The sequence below is a fragment of the Diadema antillarum genome, unplaced genomic scaffold (assembly GCF_040938485.1).
Source record: "Diadema antillarum isolate AM-2024a unplaced genomic scaffold, OU_Dant_1.0 scf00000116, whole genome shotgun sequence".
In the NCBI taxonomy this organism is placed as follows: domain Eukaryota; kingdom Metazoa; phylum Echinodermata; class Echinoidea; order Diadematoida; family Diadematidae; genus Diadema; species Diadema antillarum.
In genome coordinates this window covers 774,953-791,660 of record NW_027271005.1, presented here as the reverse complement: position 1 = coordinate 791,660, position 16,708 = coordinate 774,953, and the positions used below count along the sequence as shown (strand labels likewise).

Genomic DNA, 16,708 nt, shown 5'->3' with positions numbered 1-16,708 from the left:
ATTGTGTGGCTTCACATGAAATTTTGACAAGCCCATAGGATACATTGCTTGTTGACTGTATATAGTAATTTCTTGATGTAATTTCAATTTCCCTCAAATTTGCTTCACTGATGGCATTTAAAAGATGGAATCATTTGTAGAGTACATTCAAAACTGATGGTAGTGAGTAGATTAGTTTGAAATCGGATAGGCAGCCAAAGAAATAATACTTACAGACAACACAGACCTACAAGTACACCCTGTACATGTGTAAGTAGAATAAGATTGTAAATTTCTGGTACTCACACTAAATCAATGGGATGACAAATAGGTAGACCTGAGTAATCATTCAACTTCTCTTGTTGTTTGCATGGACAGAGAGCCTGGTATATTTTACTTCCTCACTGAGGCCGAGGAGGGGGAAGCCAGAAACCACCTGTGCGTGGTGGAGGTGGAGTCTGGACAGAGGCAGCACTGGATCGACGTGACCGACGTCAGATTCAACCCCCGCCTCCTCACAATCCAGGAGGGGGAGCGGGTATGGTGGTCATGGGATAGGTTTCAGGTACGCGCCAGATCTGGAGTTTGATTTGTGAGGGGTCGGTGCGCAAAACCATTAGAGAGCCTTTTATTCTTAGTAATATGACTTATCGCTGTTAATATGATGCAGTGCCTTGCCTGTCATGTGGAAGCTGTATTTCATTTTCAGATGTCTTGGTTGTGACAAAATGATTTTTTTGTTTAAATGCTTGGTGTAGGAGCTCATTTCATTGCATTTCCACTGGTCACACACTGTTCACTTTTTCATGCGTCACTGTAACTGACAAGGGTTGTATTTCTTGTCTTTTACCTGATACATCTTGCTTGACTCTTGCTTAGTAACCTCACAAGTTTGACTAGCTCCATCATCCTTGAGAGTGATACAACACAATTTTATCCTTTTCTCATTTTCCCCTGTGTTATCTTTGTTTACATACCCTGACTATTGATCTAAGAAAAAACTTTGGGAACAAGTGCAGTTGTTTGTTTTTCTAGGTAGCATGATCATGCAGAGAAGTTAACCCCCCTCCCCCCCCCCCCCCCCTTTCCTATTTAAAAAAAAAAAAAAAATGTACTTGATATTTGTTTCATATGTGTATACCTTATATATTTGGTCTGTTCACAGTGTCTCAAAAAGCACAAGATCATACAGGTAGAGCTGCCTTCAGGCCACGATGTGTCCAATCCTTTCCCCAGAGTTGTCAGGGGTGGATTCGTCAGTGGACCTCCAAGGTCAGTAGTTTGACCAGCTACGTGAGCATGAATGTTTGTTGGAATAATTCTGCAAATTTGATTTGAAAATGTATGTTTGCTAATGTACTGAAACCACATCATAGTTTTGCGTTTCAAACTATCAGGAAAGATTCACTGTCAGTATCACAATTTGTACCTAAATACAGTTTGTAAAATAAAGCAACAAGATTTGACAATGTTAACATCAAATTGATCACACTTCTTGTATCAGAGTACATGTGTAGCATATAGTATTGGAAGGGAAGACGATATCAATATATCTATCTGTACCTAAACTTCATCACAACCTTTTGTGCAGTGTAGGTACAATGTATCTGCTCAAATAGCAATTTGTTTGCACAATAACTGCTTGGAGTGTCTGAATGATAGTTCCATACGTGATCTCTATTTTAGATTAAGGATACCGAAGTAAGATGAAATGGCATTGTCATTGTGTCATGAAAAATGTTGTAATTGCTATCAAGCGGCCTGTACCTCTTCTATTTCTCCATTAGATTAGTCACTGATGTCATTGTAGTCTTCCCTTTCAGAAGTTCCATTGCACGATTCATTCTACTCTTGTAGGAAGTCATTGAGGCTGCAGTCTTGTCTTACAGTCTTTCGTAATTCTACTTCATTGACTCCATAGTCGTAGGGGAATGCTGTCCCACGTCTTTGACAAGCCGGGCGTTTTCTACTACTGTGACAACAACTATGAAGATGTGAGGGAGTACCTGGGAGTGGTTGTTGTCAAACCGAAGCCAAAGAGTCACCCCATTGAAGTCACAGCTGATGGCTTCTACCCAGGTAAGTGATAAAAAACATCAGGTTGAAGTTCTCCTTACATATAGTGCCTGTTTTATAAAAGTGTTTGCAATAATTGAAACTTGCTATCTATGGAATACTCAAATCTGATTGGTTATTGCTTGATCACCGCCAAAACTAGTACAATTATTGCAGTTTAAAATGACTTTAACGGAATTCATGAAATGGTGCCCAGATGAACCCACATGTCATCGTAGTTTGAAATGGCATGATGTTAACACACTCTATGTGATAAGCAACCCTTATCTACGTGTTGTATTCTCTTAAGATAATAGGAGCTTTTGGTTTTTTGTTTTTATGATACATGTGGGATTGCAAAAGTCAGTCACTCAATCCTGCAATGTGCTGTTCTGATTTGGAAAAAAAAATTTAACATTTTCAGATAGTTTGTATATTGGTTATCCTCTGTAGCAGATAAGGCTAGTAGCAAAATGCAAATCATGCTTGCACCACATTGAACAGCTCTTAGGTCTGTGGTGAGGGCAGTTAAATCAGTTTGGTAGCATGTAGGAAGAATATAAGCCCTGGAGGAGAAAATGTAAAAGTTTACACCGAAGAAGATCTGGTATGATGAGCAATTCATATGTATTGATGATGTAGGTATTTGAGTTGTTATATCTGGAAAGCTTCACAAAAGTCTTGCCATTCAAACAAGCAAAATATTGACAAAATTATGAGATAGTAGAAAATGAAATTGTTATCTAGAGAGGAGCCCCATTATCTGTCATTACAGGGTATTATTTAGAAGCATTGTTTGCATGGCAGGATTGGAGAACGAAGCCTTAGAAAAAATGAAGCATTACTTTAACTTTAATGTGTGTCTGTTTTCCAGTCATTGTTTTTCAACTTGTACAAGGTTGTTTTGGAACCGTTGAAACTGACATGCAACTTGCTCATTTTAGCCACACTGACAGATTCAAGTATAATGTAACAATTAAAACATACAGAAGACAACTAAAAACAAGTCTAGACCTGCAACCATGTTCTTAAACTCGATCATTTGTCCTCTAGATCTGTCAGTGGTCAGTGCTGGGGACAAAATCGTGTGGACCTGGGACGCAAGCCAGATCCAGCAGAGTTTCTCCATCATGCAGGTGAGATACTGCTTGCTTCGATAGCCACCATACTGCATGGCAATTTTATAAACCTAGCATGTAAAGTATGTTGCCATGTAGTTTTTAATTGTCTTGATTGCAACACATCTGTGCTAATCTTAAGTTGTTTTTTGTTGTTGTTTTTTGTCATCACTTCTTTAATCAGTAAACCAAATCAATTTGTCACAAGTTTTGACAAATTGATTGATTCAGATGTCATAACGTCGGCCTCATGCCAGAAGGGCCCTAACAGTGTACAAAGTCTATGGTGTTAAAGCCCTTTTGGCATGAGGCCGACAATAATATCTTATTGCCATGTAGTTTTGCATGAACATTAATATTTTTCTAAACTTGGCATTAATGTAAAAGTTGCAATGTGTTACAACAGTATTTTCTTTGTCAAAATACAGCCTAGTCCAATATCTGTATGATACACAAAGAGGTTTATGATGGCTCTACTGTTGTGCAATGTTGCATACATATAACTGTTAATACTGTATTTTATGTACATGTATATAGTACAGTTCATTTTGAGACCATTAACTGTTCACAGAAGCCTACAGTACTAGTATTTCTGTGAGGATAAACACAGCATATCAATTTTGCTTTTGTATCATATTTTCACCAGTTGATGTTGGTAACAGTTGTATAATTTCTCTGTTTTATGTGCACATGGCATTTTACAATAGAAATGTTAAAAGTACTGTTGAAAGTTCTGTGGGTGTTATGTTGCTGAAGGATTCTGATTATCGTTGCCAATGACTAAACTCTGCTGAAAAAAAGTAAATATCCCTTTCATATCTATCTTTGACCATTCTCAACAGGTCGAGAATTGTGTTGTTGGATCATCCAAGGGGAATGTGTCTGATGACTGCTCAAGTAAGTCTTTGCAGAGTGAAGACAATTTCTTCTAGAAATATTGACTTTCATTAAAAGAAATATTTTGGCCATCCCTGTCATTGTATGTCCCAGAGAGTAGCAGATATAAAAAAAAAAAAACCAACATTATCTCTGTAGCTGCTAAATCTCATTCAAGAATACGGATTGCCTAATATTCAAGTAGTAATGTGAGCAGCTGTTTTACTGTACTACACCACTGTTGTAGAATTATTAACTAGAAGGCACTGTAAATGTTTCTTTCTTGTTCCCCCAATCAAATACCATTGATACACAAGATGTTGCAATTAACCTAACCCTATAGATTAATCTGATCTGTAGGGTGAAGTAATGGTCCTGTGAAAGATATTCATTCCGGCTTTTGATGTTTACATTTGATTTACTGTTCCTTTTTTCAGCACCTAAATTTTCTCTTGAGTAGTGTGGAGTTGGAAATTTTGAAACCGTAGGCAGTGACAATGTGCACCTGAATATATCATGAGTCTAGTCCTTAACATATTTTTCAAATCTCGTCCAAAAAAAAAAAAGACTGTTTTCATGTGTATTAAGCACTTGAAGACTGAAGACGTACAAAACAGCTGGTGCTGAGGGAGTTAGTTTGTATTCTTATGAATCTGCATTGCCTTTCTGTATGAGACACCACACCGAGCTGTTTAAATGTTAATTGTAGACTTTTGTTGTGTGGCATGCTCAGAAAAACACAGAATCATCTGGTATCTCCTTGTATCTCCCTCCTCCCCTGCCCCCCCCCCCCCCTTTACAGACAAATGTGACTTCCTTGATGAGGAACATGCTCTTCAACTAACCAGACTTGGCATGGCAACCACTCAGCTGGGCTCAATGGGCGTGTACCACTTCAGGGTGGCAGACACGCCCGCCTCCATGGGTTGCTGCTCCATCATTGTGAATGCAGCTGTCAAGGTGTGTGCAGAATGTTATTGCATATTTTTGAAAGAAATAGCAGATTCTTACTATATACTAGGATTTACAGAGGGCATTGTCTTAGATATGGATTTTGCTAATACATCCCATTCAAACAATTACCTATTTAATTTGTAGAGCAAGTCTTTATTTATCCATCTAAGGAGAACTTATATTTCATACTTATTGTTTCTCTGTTTGTAAATATGGTTTTAGAATGTATTTTTTCTGTGCTTTCAACATTGATGTGCATTTAAAAGATGTGAACCTCTGGATCTTGAGATACATGTATTTCTGTGTACTTTCCAAGTTTTGGTTCTTATGAGTACTGCTGCTTCTAAGTAACCAACTTCACCACTTCTCCATTACATTGTCTTTTCAGTTTTCATAATTACCAATTCATTATTGGTCCATCTCGGTGATTAAATTTAATTTTTGTTCAAGTCATGTCCATGACCATTTAATCATACTGTAAATCAAGGAATGTTTGCATGCATTTTAATTTTGCGAATTTTGTGAGAGCCAAGATTTGTGAAATTAAAATGCACGCGAAGGCTCTTGTCTACACTATATGCATTGAATGCCAGAGGCACTTCATGAAAATTTTATGCTGTGAAAGAGGCCTTTGGCTCCAATTTGCAAAAAATGTCATGCCACTAAAATATCATGTTTTACAGTAGTTGATGCTGTCATGTTGTAATGTGTTTGTATCCCAGCATCATGTCATCAACATCACCAAGACCGGCTACGAGCCCCACCTCCTCACTGTCCACCCTGGTGACCATGTGTGGTGGACATGGGACAGAGTGCACGGTCAGCATAATGTGGTTCAGGTAAGCCTCTTCTGACACCAATCCAGGCCCATCCCAAGCAGATTTCTCATGCTCTGCCTCAATGTGTTTCACCTCACTCTCTGTGCTCTCTCTACAACATGAGGTTTATTGTCTCCTAATCAAGGAAGGCATTTCTCTGTGCACTAGAATGAATAATTGCTGATCTGGGGCCCGTTTCATAAAACTTGTCATCAGTGACAACTGCCACATTTCTATGACAAATTTGCTCTCAGCCAATCAGATGCAAGGATTTCAGTAGCTTGTCACATCTATGACAACTTGTCACTGGTGACAAGTTTTATGAAACAGGCCCCAGGTTACAAAGAGACACTCATGCATAGACAGGTTGTTCAGTTTTGTTGATGATATTACTTGCTTGGAGGGGGGGGGGGGGGGGGGGGGGGGAGAGAGAGCTTAGGAAGATAAGTTCGTATCGTGGAATAGACATGAAAAAGCGTTTGAAAAAAATGCATAGGCCTTAATGCAAGATGAGCCTTTCTAGACAAGATTGGATTGTACAAGTGTCATTTGCTGCTCCTAGGAAGAAGAAATTCACAAATTGAGAGTTGGATAGTGGAGAAAAAGTTATTTTAGATAGATGTGAAGACCCCAAACCACACTCTTTAAGCCTTTTCTCATTGAAAATAGTACAGTGTATATGTATATTCTGTTGGCCAAACATGTTTTTCCCCAATAAACACACAATAATGTAGTTCAGGTTTTAACCCGTTGAGGGCGGACTGATTTTGCTACAACACATATTTCCTGTAGACCCCTGCCCAAGCATACTCGGGACTGGTCCTCAACAGGTTAACACAGCATTTACATTTTGATTTATAATAGGTTTCTCGAGAGGGAGAGTCAATACCTTCTGGGTTCTGCAGTGGTCCTCCTATTGATGGCCCAGGAGCCTTCTATACCTGCTTTGACAAAGAGGGCGTCGTTTACTTTCACAGGTAAGAAAATGTTCACATTCGTGTAAGGCTGAAACAGATCTTCAAAAAGCTGCCAATGTGGATCGCATGTTAGAGTTTAGTGATACGTCTCTGTAAGAATTGCCAGGACAGATTTTAGTTTACAAATTTTCCATTAGAACTGGACTGGCAGAGTAGGTAGATACTAAAACATAAGATAACTAACATTTCTTCCATCATATTGAGAATATCCATGTTGTATTTTGTTTGTTTTTGTTGCTAATAGGTAACATGTATTTGCACTGGTCTTTCATTGAGCTTACATTTATGTGTGTGTATAACTCAAAATGTATTTGCTTTTGCTTTTTATATTCAGTTTAATCTTTTATTACACTTCCTTCAAAAATTATAGGTCAGTCTTACTGACATAAGAATTCATAAGTAAAATTTATTGAATTTTTGACAGAATCAGAGTCATATACATTAAGGCTTTAATCCAACTTTGAGGTGTGTTTAATGTATATATTAAGTTATTTGTATGAAAACCTGAAATGCTTAAGAAGACCTCCTTACTGCTCCTGCTCTATCTGTGGGAAGAGTTTCATTTTTGTATTAATCATGTCATGTATGATTGTTTGTTTGTTTGTTTGTTTGTTTACCAGTGCTGGCCTGCCAAAGTTATATGGAGCCATCATGACAGTTCCTACACCAAAGGTTGGTGGAAGTGGTGTTACATGCATGTATTGCTCACAATGTGACCTGTCTAATTTGTATGCATACAACTGTAGATTTAATTCCATGATATCTGGGATAACTGTACCTGATACACTGTGTCAATGATCATCCTTTTGCATACTCATGTAGAGTGCTTATTGGCTGAAATTCACAAAATGTGCTTAAATCTAGTCCATGGATTATGAAGATTTAGACTGTATTAATGTACATGACACATGTACGCTACCAGACATCCATCCACTAACGAATGCATGCTGACACAAACGTGTGGGCAAGGTTGCCTATTTTGCCAATGTCTGTAATAGTTAAGAGACCAAATTTAAACTTCGGATTTGAATTAAACTACCTTTTTTGAATGTGCCTCATTATAATATGATTCTATCATCCAAAGTGAATTCTTGTGAGGGGACCTTCAATACTGTATTATCAATGTCTTATGGCCAAATCCCTGAAATATTTTCAGTATTTAGTCAAAAAGGTATCCTAGTGGTGAGGTAGTCAAAAAGGTATCCTAGTGGTGAGGTAAATAAGCATCTTAGCACAGAATGATGGTGTCTACAATGCTGTCTTCATAAATCGCAAATGATTTGATAGCACATGGACCTACCACACGCTCTCTTGCTCTGCAACAATCACAGGTGCATCAGGTCATTGCCTCGAAGAACTCCTTGACCCCTGATCCTGTGACGGTCAAGAGTGGTGACTGTGTGGCTTGGGTGTGGCCGGTGCTACGCAAGCACAAGTTGATTGCAGTGACCAGCACCCAGGAGGTCTTTGAGCTCCAGAAATACACTCAGGATTCTGTCTCCCCAAGGTGAGCAATATTGGGACTCGGGATTTGTATATTGAATTTAAGTTATTTCTCATATTTCACAACAACATACAGTTAAAAATATAGATACACGCCTATATATACACATATATGTGTCATCAGAATGCAATTCAAAACTCATTTCAAAAGTAGATGCAGTGGTGCATGAACAGATGAATGACACAAGGTTATATATGACTGTTATACGCAGCACAAAGTCAATGCAAAAAGGATCAGATTGTTATGTGTACATGTGCAAATGGGCCTTCATAGCAGTTCCCAGAATGTTTCGTCTATTCAACATCAACAAAGATGTACAGTGTTGAATTGACTAATAAAACTGATCAGATGATCAGATGATAGTTTTTGTAGAAATAACAAATGGGAATGGTTCCTTGTCACAGAGGGGAAAAAAATGATTTTCTATTGTGCATCAATCACATTTAACTAATAGTAAATGTGTGTACCTTCTTTCCTTTTTCTTTGTGTTTTTTCTGCAGGAGATGTTGTGCCTTACAGTTTACCAATCCTGGTGTCTTCCACTACTATAGCAAAGCATTCTCGAACAAAACTGAAAAGTTTATGGTGAGATTATAGTGACTCTTCCGCTGATTACCAGAAACAATACGTTCTTCATGACACATTATGTTATGGTTGTGTAAGATGCAGCCTGTATAGTACATTGGACTTGATGTGATCTGCCTAGACATTCACATGCAGTTGGTTAACAGATCTTATAAAATGGGTTCAAGAATGTAGCCAATAGGAAGCGCTGAAATGAGACACACCTCCTTCCTTTACTTCAGTACAACTGCACTGCCTGTAATCCTATGGTAGATTGCCGATCGTCTGTGCGCGCGGCGGCTCCTTTGATGAATTGCATGCATACGCGTACGCACTGTCAATCCTGTAAACAACTTCTAGTTCGGGCTGCCGGCCGGCCGGCCTGTCTTCCCTTGTGCATAACATATGTGGCGTACGTACGTATACTGTACTATACGTACACTTTGTACAGTACAGTAGACCAAGCGTTATGGGACCGGACGCGTACATGGAGTCACTTTGAAGAGCAAATCCAACGATTTAGCAGGTTAATTCTCACGCCGTTTTCAGAGTATGTTGTCTAGTAGGCCTATATGAGGAGTCTATATCAAGTCTTTAACCCTAAAAAGACTGGGGGGGGGCCTAAAAGGCCCCCCCCTCGACATTTCGCGCGATTACTCAGCAACACGCAATGCTCTCGCCGCGATGCTCTATGACTTTTTTCTTTCGAGTTTCCCGCACATTTTGACACGAAATTTGTGACTCCCGGGGGTACGGTTCTGAAGTTACATAACTTTTTGTACATGCACGTGAGACCGAAAATGGCTCAAAAATGTGATTTTGTGTACAAAGTCAATACAAATTGAGTTTTATCACATGGTTCATATAAATATGCTTATTTTTACTCTCAATGGCTAAAATCAATTTGTTTTAGTAGTATTATGCTTCAAAAGGGTCTGCCACAAATTTTGCTGAAAAAAACAACAAAAACAAAAGGTCAAAAAAACAAGGAAATACATAAGAAATTCATAAAACAATAAAATAAATAAGAAATTAATTTTGATACCGAATTTTTTTTCAAGTACATTTGCTAAGAATGCTACAAAGAATATCTAGACCAAAAATGAGCACTTTTGGAGCTTTATTTACTGATTTAGATAAAAAAGTCTGATTTCTCGCATAAATTAGCATGATTAATCAAAATAAAATAAAAGAAGACTATTTTGGAAAATTTAAATATACGATCTTGTAGATTACATCGCACACTACCATTGTGCAAATTTCCGCGGCGATCGCGCGATCCACGGCCGAGATCTTAAGGGGGGGCCCTTTAGGCCCCCCCCCCCAGTCTTTCGAGCTACCAAAATAGCCCAGTCTTTTTAGGGTTAAGGTAAAGGGTGCATATTCTATGTAAAATAAGTAAGTTTTCATGCGGGTGTCCGGAAACCCAACCCCCCATTATACTTATACACACTGTACTGTATGTGCGGGACTTCCGCGAGTGCGACGTGCGTAAAAGTTTGGGACGAACATCTTCGGACGTCTTGACCCACAAAGGTACGTGAAAAACGCTGAAAAATGATGTTAGTTTTCGAATTTTCGACCCATTTTATAAAACAAATGATGCACAGGATTATTTCCTCTATCCTGTGCATCATTTGTATAATATCGCACCAACTTTAAAATTTTACAAGCAGCCATATGTTGAGATCCCCAATTATTCCACCAGTTTAAGGCTGAGAAGATACAACAGACAGGAAACACATTCTTAATTGGCTTGATTTTGTATGATTTGTGTATTTTTCCAACAATGGGTCCCAAATTCTGTATGTGTCTTGTTGATGCATAATTTAAAGGAGATATGTAGTACAACCATGCACATTTGTTTATAAAAAAGTATAAGTCACTTCACAGTGCCATGTAGTACATACCAAGTAGCTTGACAAAAGCTACTCCTAACTGACAGTGGCATTTGCATAATCAGTAGAAACCCTTGTTTCTGGAGATACTGCTTCAAAAATCACAATAGAAACTCCTGGATTTGTCCCATCGAAACTTGAGGTGATGCTTGTTTCTTTCCGTCTGAAGATGTGTACTAAGCCTTTTTGTGCCCAGGCACTAATACAGTGTAGCCTGAACTTGCAAAGCTTTTTCATCAGTTTTCAGTAACCCATTTAATCTTGACCCTGTTGTTGATTAGCAAGCCCACTCAGGTTTAGCACTGTGCCTCCAGTTCATCACAAAGGCCATGGCAACACAATAGGGATTAAGGGGATTAGGTGATCTGTAGTCAGTGACAATTAGTTTCCAGACATCGGTGCAAATCTTGGGAGAAAGCACTCCTGCCAGTGACCAATTGGCGAACAAAGCACAGTAAGGTTTTAAAGTAGCTCATATACCAATAAGACTCTTTTTAATACATGTACATGTAGATATCCTGCTCAGTAGTGTAGCCATTTCTGAATGACTGATGTCGTCTTTTTGTGTCCCCAGTATGAACACAGCAGCAAGGCCGTCTTGAGCAGCGTGGTTGTGAGTGTCCCCAAGGAGGAGACAGTGGTGAGAGTGACAAGGAAAGGGTTTTCCCCCAGCTCCATCAACATCAGGAAGGTGAGGTGCCATTGTCGTCCATCCGTTGGGTGACATCACGTAAAGAAGCAGGAGGGCATTAGGCCAGGGGCTATAATAAAAGTAGCAATTTGTACCAACAACCAATGATGTTTTTGATGATTTGTTTTTTGTGTAGTATGTGTGTAATGTACATTTTGTTGTTACAAATGTATCTTCAAAACCCGACTATTTGTTTTGATCTCCCTAACTCGGAATATTATTTAGTTACATTGAACAATGATTTCATATCAACATTTGATTAATGCTGATTACCCAGCAGACTTCATCAGAAATTGGTGCTTGTAATAATAAGAATAAACATTTCCTTTTGCATTACATGAAGATGCATACCAGTATGCCTGCATAACCTGTCAGTCCCACCTTTAATACAGAAAGTAGTGGGCACAAGGGTAATATACATGTCAATGATCATGCTGAAGCAATGAGGTAAGACTCCTATCTGTAGTGATTGTACACTTGAAAATTAATTTCTACCCAAGGGACATACAGTGGTGTGGACTTGGAAGGAAACCAACATGGAGTTCCACAACATCTCCCTGGTAACCCCTCCCAACGTGGACCTCCAGCCTGTGTCCGTCATCCCCACTTCCAAGGGAGGCTTCACCAGCGGGCTGACAGAGGCCCTGGGTAGCTATTCCCATTGCTGGGATGCGGCAGGAACCTATCACGTCATGTCAGAGGGAGCTAAGAATGAACTGGGTGTGGTCTGCGTCCTTGATTCCGGTAGGTCCACTTATATGTCCACATTTTAGTGGGCTATTCGCCTGATAACCCAATAATGTATTATGTGGTTGCCATAGTTGCCTTTGCCAACCACATCTTTGAGCTATTAAAGAAAAGGTGATCATCTTACACTTTGAAGGTGTAATTGTGTTATACATTTATGTGATGAGATGATGAAGAGTGACATAATGTACTTGCACACAGACCTTTGTGGCAAAAGATTGATTGATCTTCCTCCTGCTTTTTGCAGCCTCGTATCCACAACTGATGTTTTTTCAATATCTTTCTTCAAATAGCTCCCTGCTACATACTGGAATAGGTTAGTACTGGCGATTGTCTTGGCATAGCCGACACCATGATCATGAACTTTGCTAGCCGTGGGACGAAAACAGATAAGACCTCGATTTGATCCTGTATACTATAAATGTGTTAGTCCCCTTTTGATTCCCTGTATTGATATGATACTGCATTGACATGATACGGCATCACAGTACTTCCAAATGCCAGAACTGTGTATAATAATATGTACATGCGACACTGTATTCTGTTGTGATAGATGCCGTCACTCGTACTCCTGTCCCTTCGGACAACGACAGTGGGACCGTCGTCCAGAGAGGTCATCGAATTGACTTGACCGCAGGTCAAGAAGAGATGACCATCTACTACACCCTGGATGGTTCCATCCCTGAACCTAATGGGCCAAGCACAAGGGTGAGGAATTCTGCACATGATAATGTAATGCTTTATTCATACAGAGAATTGCAGTATTGAATGGGTCAGTGTTACATAACATCTGTCAAAAAACTTTGCACAGGCAAGCACATCAGTTCTCCCTTGTATCGATATCCATATTCCTATTATTCGTATGCAGATAGATAAGAGTCATTGTTCGGTGACTAAAAGTTTGTGAACGTAATCCAGTCATGAATAACTTCAGATAAAGGAATTTGCAAAAAGGCAGTTAAGTTCCGCAAGCTGATATGTCAGTAACTGAATGAAAATACTTCTTTCATTGCACAGAAAGTTTTTGTTTTATTATCTCTGATTTTGTGCTCCCATGTAACCAGATACTGAAGCCAGAGCAAGGCATTGTCTTGAAGCGATCAGGGCTGCACATCATAAGAGCAGTGGCACACAGCAGAAGCGCCCTCCCAAGTGAAGTCTTTACTTCCAGGTAAGAGATCGATAGTCAAAAAGCTACATTTTATGTCCTCCAAAGTGTGTTGATGAAAACTCCAGTAGGTACATTTTGTACATTGTATGTCAACCGTTTCCCTTCAATGAGCAGAACTATGAAATTTGTAGACTTAATTGTACTTGTCTTTTTTACGGGAATGTGTGCAAACATGGTTCACAAGGTATATTTTCCTATCGCCTTCTTGTACCATTAGTGAATTCTACATCATTTTAAATATGCCGTTGCTTTTTTAATCACAAGTATGACAAATTCTGGTATGAGAATATAGTATCATATGTTTGGATTCATCACTGAAATCCAGAGTTAAAAGATACATTGATTGAATTAAAAGTTATAAAGAAGCCAGTGTGTATGTTTGCTGTTCTTGGCTACTGACAACTGACAGAGTATGACATCAGTAGGTATAAGTAATGCTTGAAATGGAACATGTCATGCGATTGTTCCCTTCTTGAATGCAGGAGATATTGGGTGTTAGAAGGAGAATCTGGAGAATTAGATGATGGTGATGAAGATGATGCAGCGTCCATGGCGACGGAGGATTTTAATGAGCAGCAGGTGCAGGAGGCCCCCGGTCCTGTAAGTTTCAATATTAGTTTATCATGTGTGGATAGAGAGATATTGTTTTTTGTTTCTTTTTGATGCACAATATCTCCTTTAATGTCTTCAAATCTCATATGGCATGACTTCCAAGCATGTCTTCTGAAAGTTCAATTGAAGCTTTAATGTGATGTCATGTGTGTGTGTGTGTGTGTGGAAGTCTGTGCTTCGTATCAGCAAAGAATTTTTTATCAACCAGTTTTAGATCTTCTCAATAGTATTTTAAAGGATAGTTATGGAATACCCATTTGAAGTCATGACTGAAGTGAAACAATGTTCTCTTTCTACTTGCAGACTACCCAGTGGAGATGGTGGCAGTGTGTACCGATGGTCAGAGGGTGGATCTACAACACCAATACTGTGGAGCTCTACTGGGATCTACCTCATGCTGACCATTCTCACTTGGTGGAGGCCTATCAGGTAAGGCTGTTAGGACGCCCAAGTATGTGTGTGCAGGCATATATGTGTTAATGCCTTGTACGTTGGCTACCCTCTTGCTGTGACCAATGTGAAAAAAAAAAAAAAAGATATGCAAGGGTGCCGTCTCACCTTCATGTTTTTGAACCTTTTCAGATGCATACATGCAGGCAAATGCTTTTGGTGAACAGAGTTGCATATGTGACAGTGCACCTCAAAACGAACATAAAGTCGCACACACTGATTTTGCGTGAGGACTGAAAATAAGTGAAATGGGTCAACCTAGCCGAACTTGACTTTTTCATATTTTCTGAAAGAGCAGGTCTTCTTTTACATTATGCTAAAATTTGGTATCATAAAACGGGCAGGAAAGTGTGTTTTTTAGCAGTTTATCTTGAACATTTTTGATAGAATAGTGTGATTAGGTGTGTCTTCAGAATCCCTTTTTCATTTCTGAAAAACCTTGTCCACACTCTTCACTTTCAACTCTAATAACTTTTGAAAGAATAGTGCTACTGCTTTGAAAGTTGGCATTAATTATGGACAGAATGTGTTAATGAGGCATGCTTAATTTCAGTTTAATCTGATAATCCCTTCATTGTTGTTACTCCAGTGGTTTACTTCCTGTTTTTTGTCCCATTCATCGCACAGCCAGCACGGTTTGGTAAAGATTAAGCGCTTGAATAGACACTGTACTTCAAAGCCTCTTTTCTCAGTTCACACTTTTCCTGAGGTTGTGCTTTCTTTCCAATATTAAGATAGGTTAGGAGAGTCCATTTGATTTGAGTTATACATCATTTTAAAGCTTAAAGTCTGCTCTTTCAGAATATGGTCTTAACTAAAAATTCATGTCTGGCGACTTTTTGTTTGTTTTGAGGTGCACTGTCACATATTAACACTTATGTATGATTTGTCGAGACAATACCTACGCATTTACACACTTGCATGTTTATTCATTTTTTTACCATATGTTAAAGAACTCTATGCCTTTGAGATATGCTTGCTGCATTTTATATGCTGCATTACATCTGCTCCTGTTCCAAGCACCCCCAGGATTCTAGATTGAGTGTATGTGTATGTACTGAGTGTACATTACATGTACTCAAACTATGGCAAGGTTATTTATTATTTTCTGTTGTTGAGGTAGCCTGGTTGTCTTCATTCAAAATGTATACATTGAGATAATGAGCAGTGAGTCTATGCTATGCAACGACATATCTTCATATTTTTTCAACGCCAAGTTCTAGAAATATATTGAATAAGGATCATACTGCATATGTGTGAGGTTATACAGTCATATATATGGTTTTTATTTTCACTTCCAGATATTTGTCAATGACGTGTGTTACCATAACAACCTGGTACCACCCTGCCATAGTGTTCGCATCACTGGATTTGTTGGTGGAGTCTCCTACCTGATTTGTGTGGTTGCCATGCCAACCTCTGCATCTCTCTTGCCTCAGGGATCTGTCAAATTGGTAAGATAAAAAGAAATGCAACCTCAGAGCAGAATAGGACAATCTTAAATCTCAAAATCTCAAAGACAGCCGAGCTTCCGCCCGACAGCAAGTGCTGGTTCTAATCCTTATAGCATGCAGCGGGTACTGCGTAATTACTCAAATTCATGAAATTCTTCCATTGAGATGTTTTTATGCCACTGATTGACAAATTGCCCTACAATGTACATCAGCATAAATAGGCACTGAATTGATCAGTATTTTAGTAGTAGCCAAGATAAAAGAAATCATAGGTGTACGTACTTGATCAATTCAGTGCTTATTTACGTCGATGTAGGGCAATTCGTCAGTTTCATCTATTGTAGTCGCCATTTCAAATTGATGACTTATTCTGTATGGACAACTTACATTTGGTTGCTCGTATTACTGTTCATAACTTGTGTTGTAAAACAGCAATGGGGTATGGAAAGACTGTGATCAAATGAAGCTACTGTAATAGAAATAAAGATACCCTAATCATAGTACAACTTATAGCTACTCTGATCAAAATTAAGCTTCGTTCTTCCCTTGTTGTGCAACACTTGTGTAAAAATAGTTATGACTTTCATCTCTTATATGAACTCAAAGAAAATCATATTAAAAAAATGAATAAAAAAATCATCAATGGCCCAGTTTTCATGACAATTCTCTTTTCCTTTCAGAGGTTTGACTGTCCGCTAGTCTCCGATCAAGGAGGCCCCATTTTGTCATGTGAGATCACTGACATTCCCCACCAGCTACCTGTGGTTTGGTCACCCCTCCCACAGCCTGGATTCAGGTACCAGCTCTATGTGAATGGTGTCCAGCACAAAGAAGAGGTAC

The 16,708-nt window shown here is 38.9% G+C and overlaps 1 protein-coding gene across 1 annotated transcript in view; it reads left to right on the top strand.

Moving 5' to 3' along the window:
• The window catches only part of LOC139719900 (uncharacterized), an 80,606-nt gene that overhangs the window by 5,732 nt on the left and 58,166 nt on the right, over nucleotides 1-16,708 (top strand). The window contains exons 7-25 of the mRNA XM_071631285.1: nucleotides 358-544; nucleotides 1,145-1,251; nucleotides 1,901-2,058; nucleotides 3,088-3,170; nucleotides 3,995-4,049; nucleotides 4,831-4,988; nucleotides 5,705-5,821; nucleotides 6,665-6,777; nucleotides 7,398-7,449; nucleotides 8,109-8,284; nucleotides 8,782-8,866; nucleotides 11,318-11,434; nucleotides 11,935-12,178; nucleotides 12,735-12,889; nucleotides 13,246-13,352; nucleotides 13,835-13,952; nucleotides 14,268-14,393; nucleotides 15,716-15,868; nucleotides 16,549-16,704. Coding sequence (XP_071487386.1) covers nucleotides 358-544; nucleotides 1,145-1,251; nucleotides 1,901-2,058; nucleotides 3,088-3,170; nucleotides 3,995-4,049; nucleotides 4,831-4,988; nucleotides 5,705-5,821; nucleotides 6,665-6,777; nucleotides 7,398-7,449; nucleotides 8,109-8,284; nucleotides 8,782-8,866; nucleotides 11,318-11,434; nucleotides 11,935-12,178; nucleotides 12,735-12,889; nucleotides 13,246-13,352; nucleotides 13,835-13,952; nucleotides 14,268-14,393; nucleotides 15,716-15,868; nucleotides 16,549-16,704 — 2,467 coding nt within the window. The remainder of the gene's footprint in view (nucleotides 1-357; nucleotides 545-1,144; nucleotides 1,252-1,900; nucleotides 2,059-3,087; nucleotides 3,171-3,994; nucleotides 4,050-4,830; nucleotides 4,989-5,704; nucleotides 5,822-6,664; nucleotides 6,778-7,397; nucleotides 7,450-8,108; nucleotides 8,285-8,781; nucleotides 8,867-11,317; nucleotides 11,435-11,934; nucleotides 12,179-12,734; nucleotides 12,890-13,245; nucleotides 13,353-13,834; nucleotides 13,953-14,267; nucleotides 14,394-15,715; nucleotides 15,869-16,548; nucleotides 16,705-16,708) is intronic.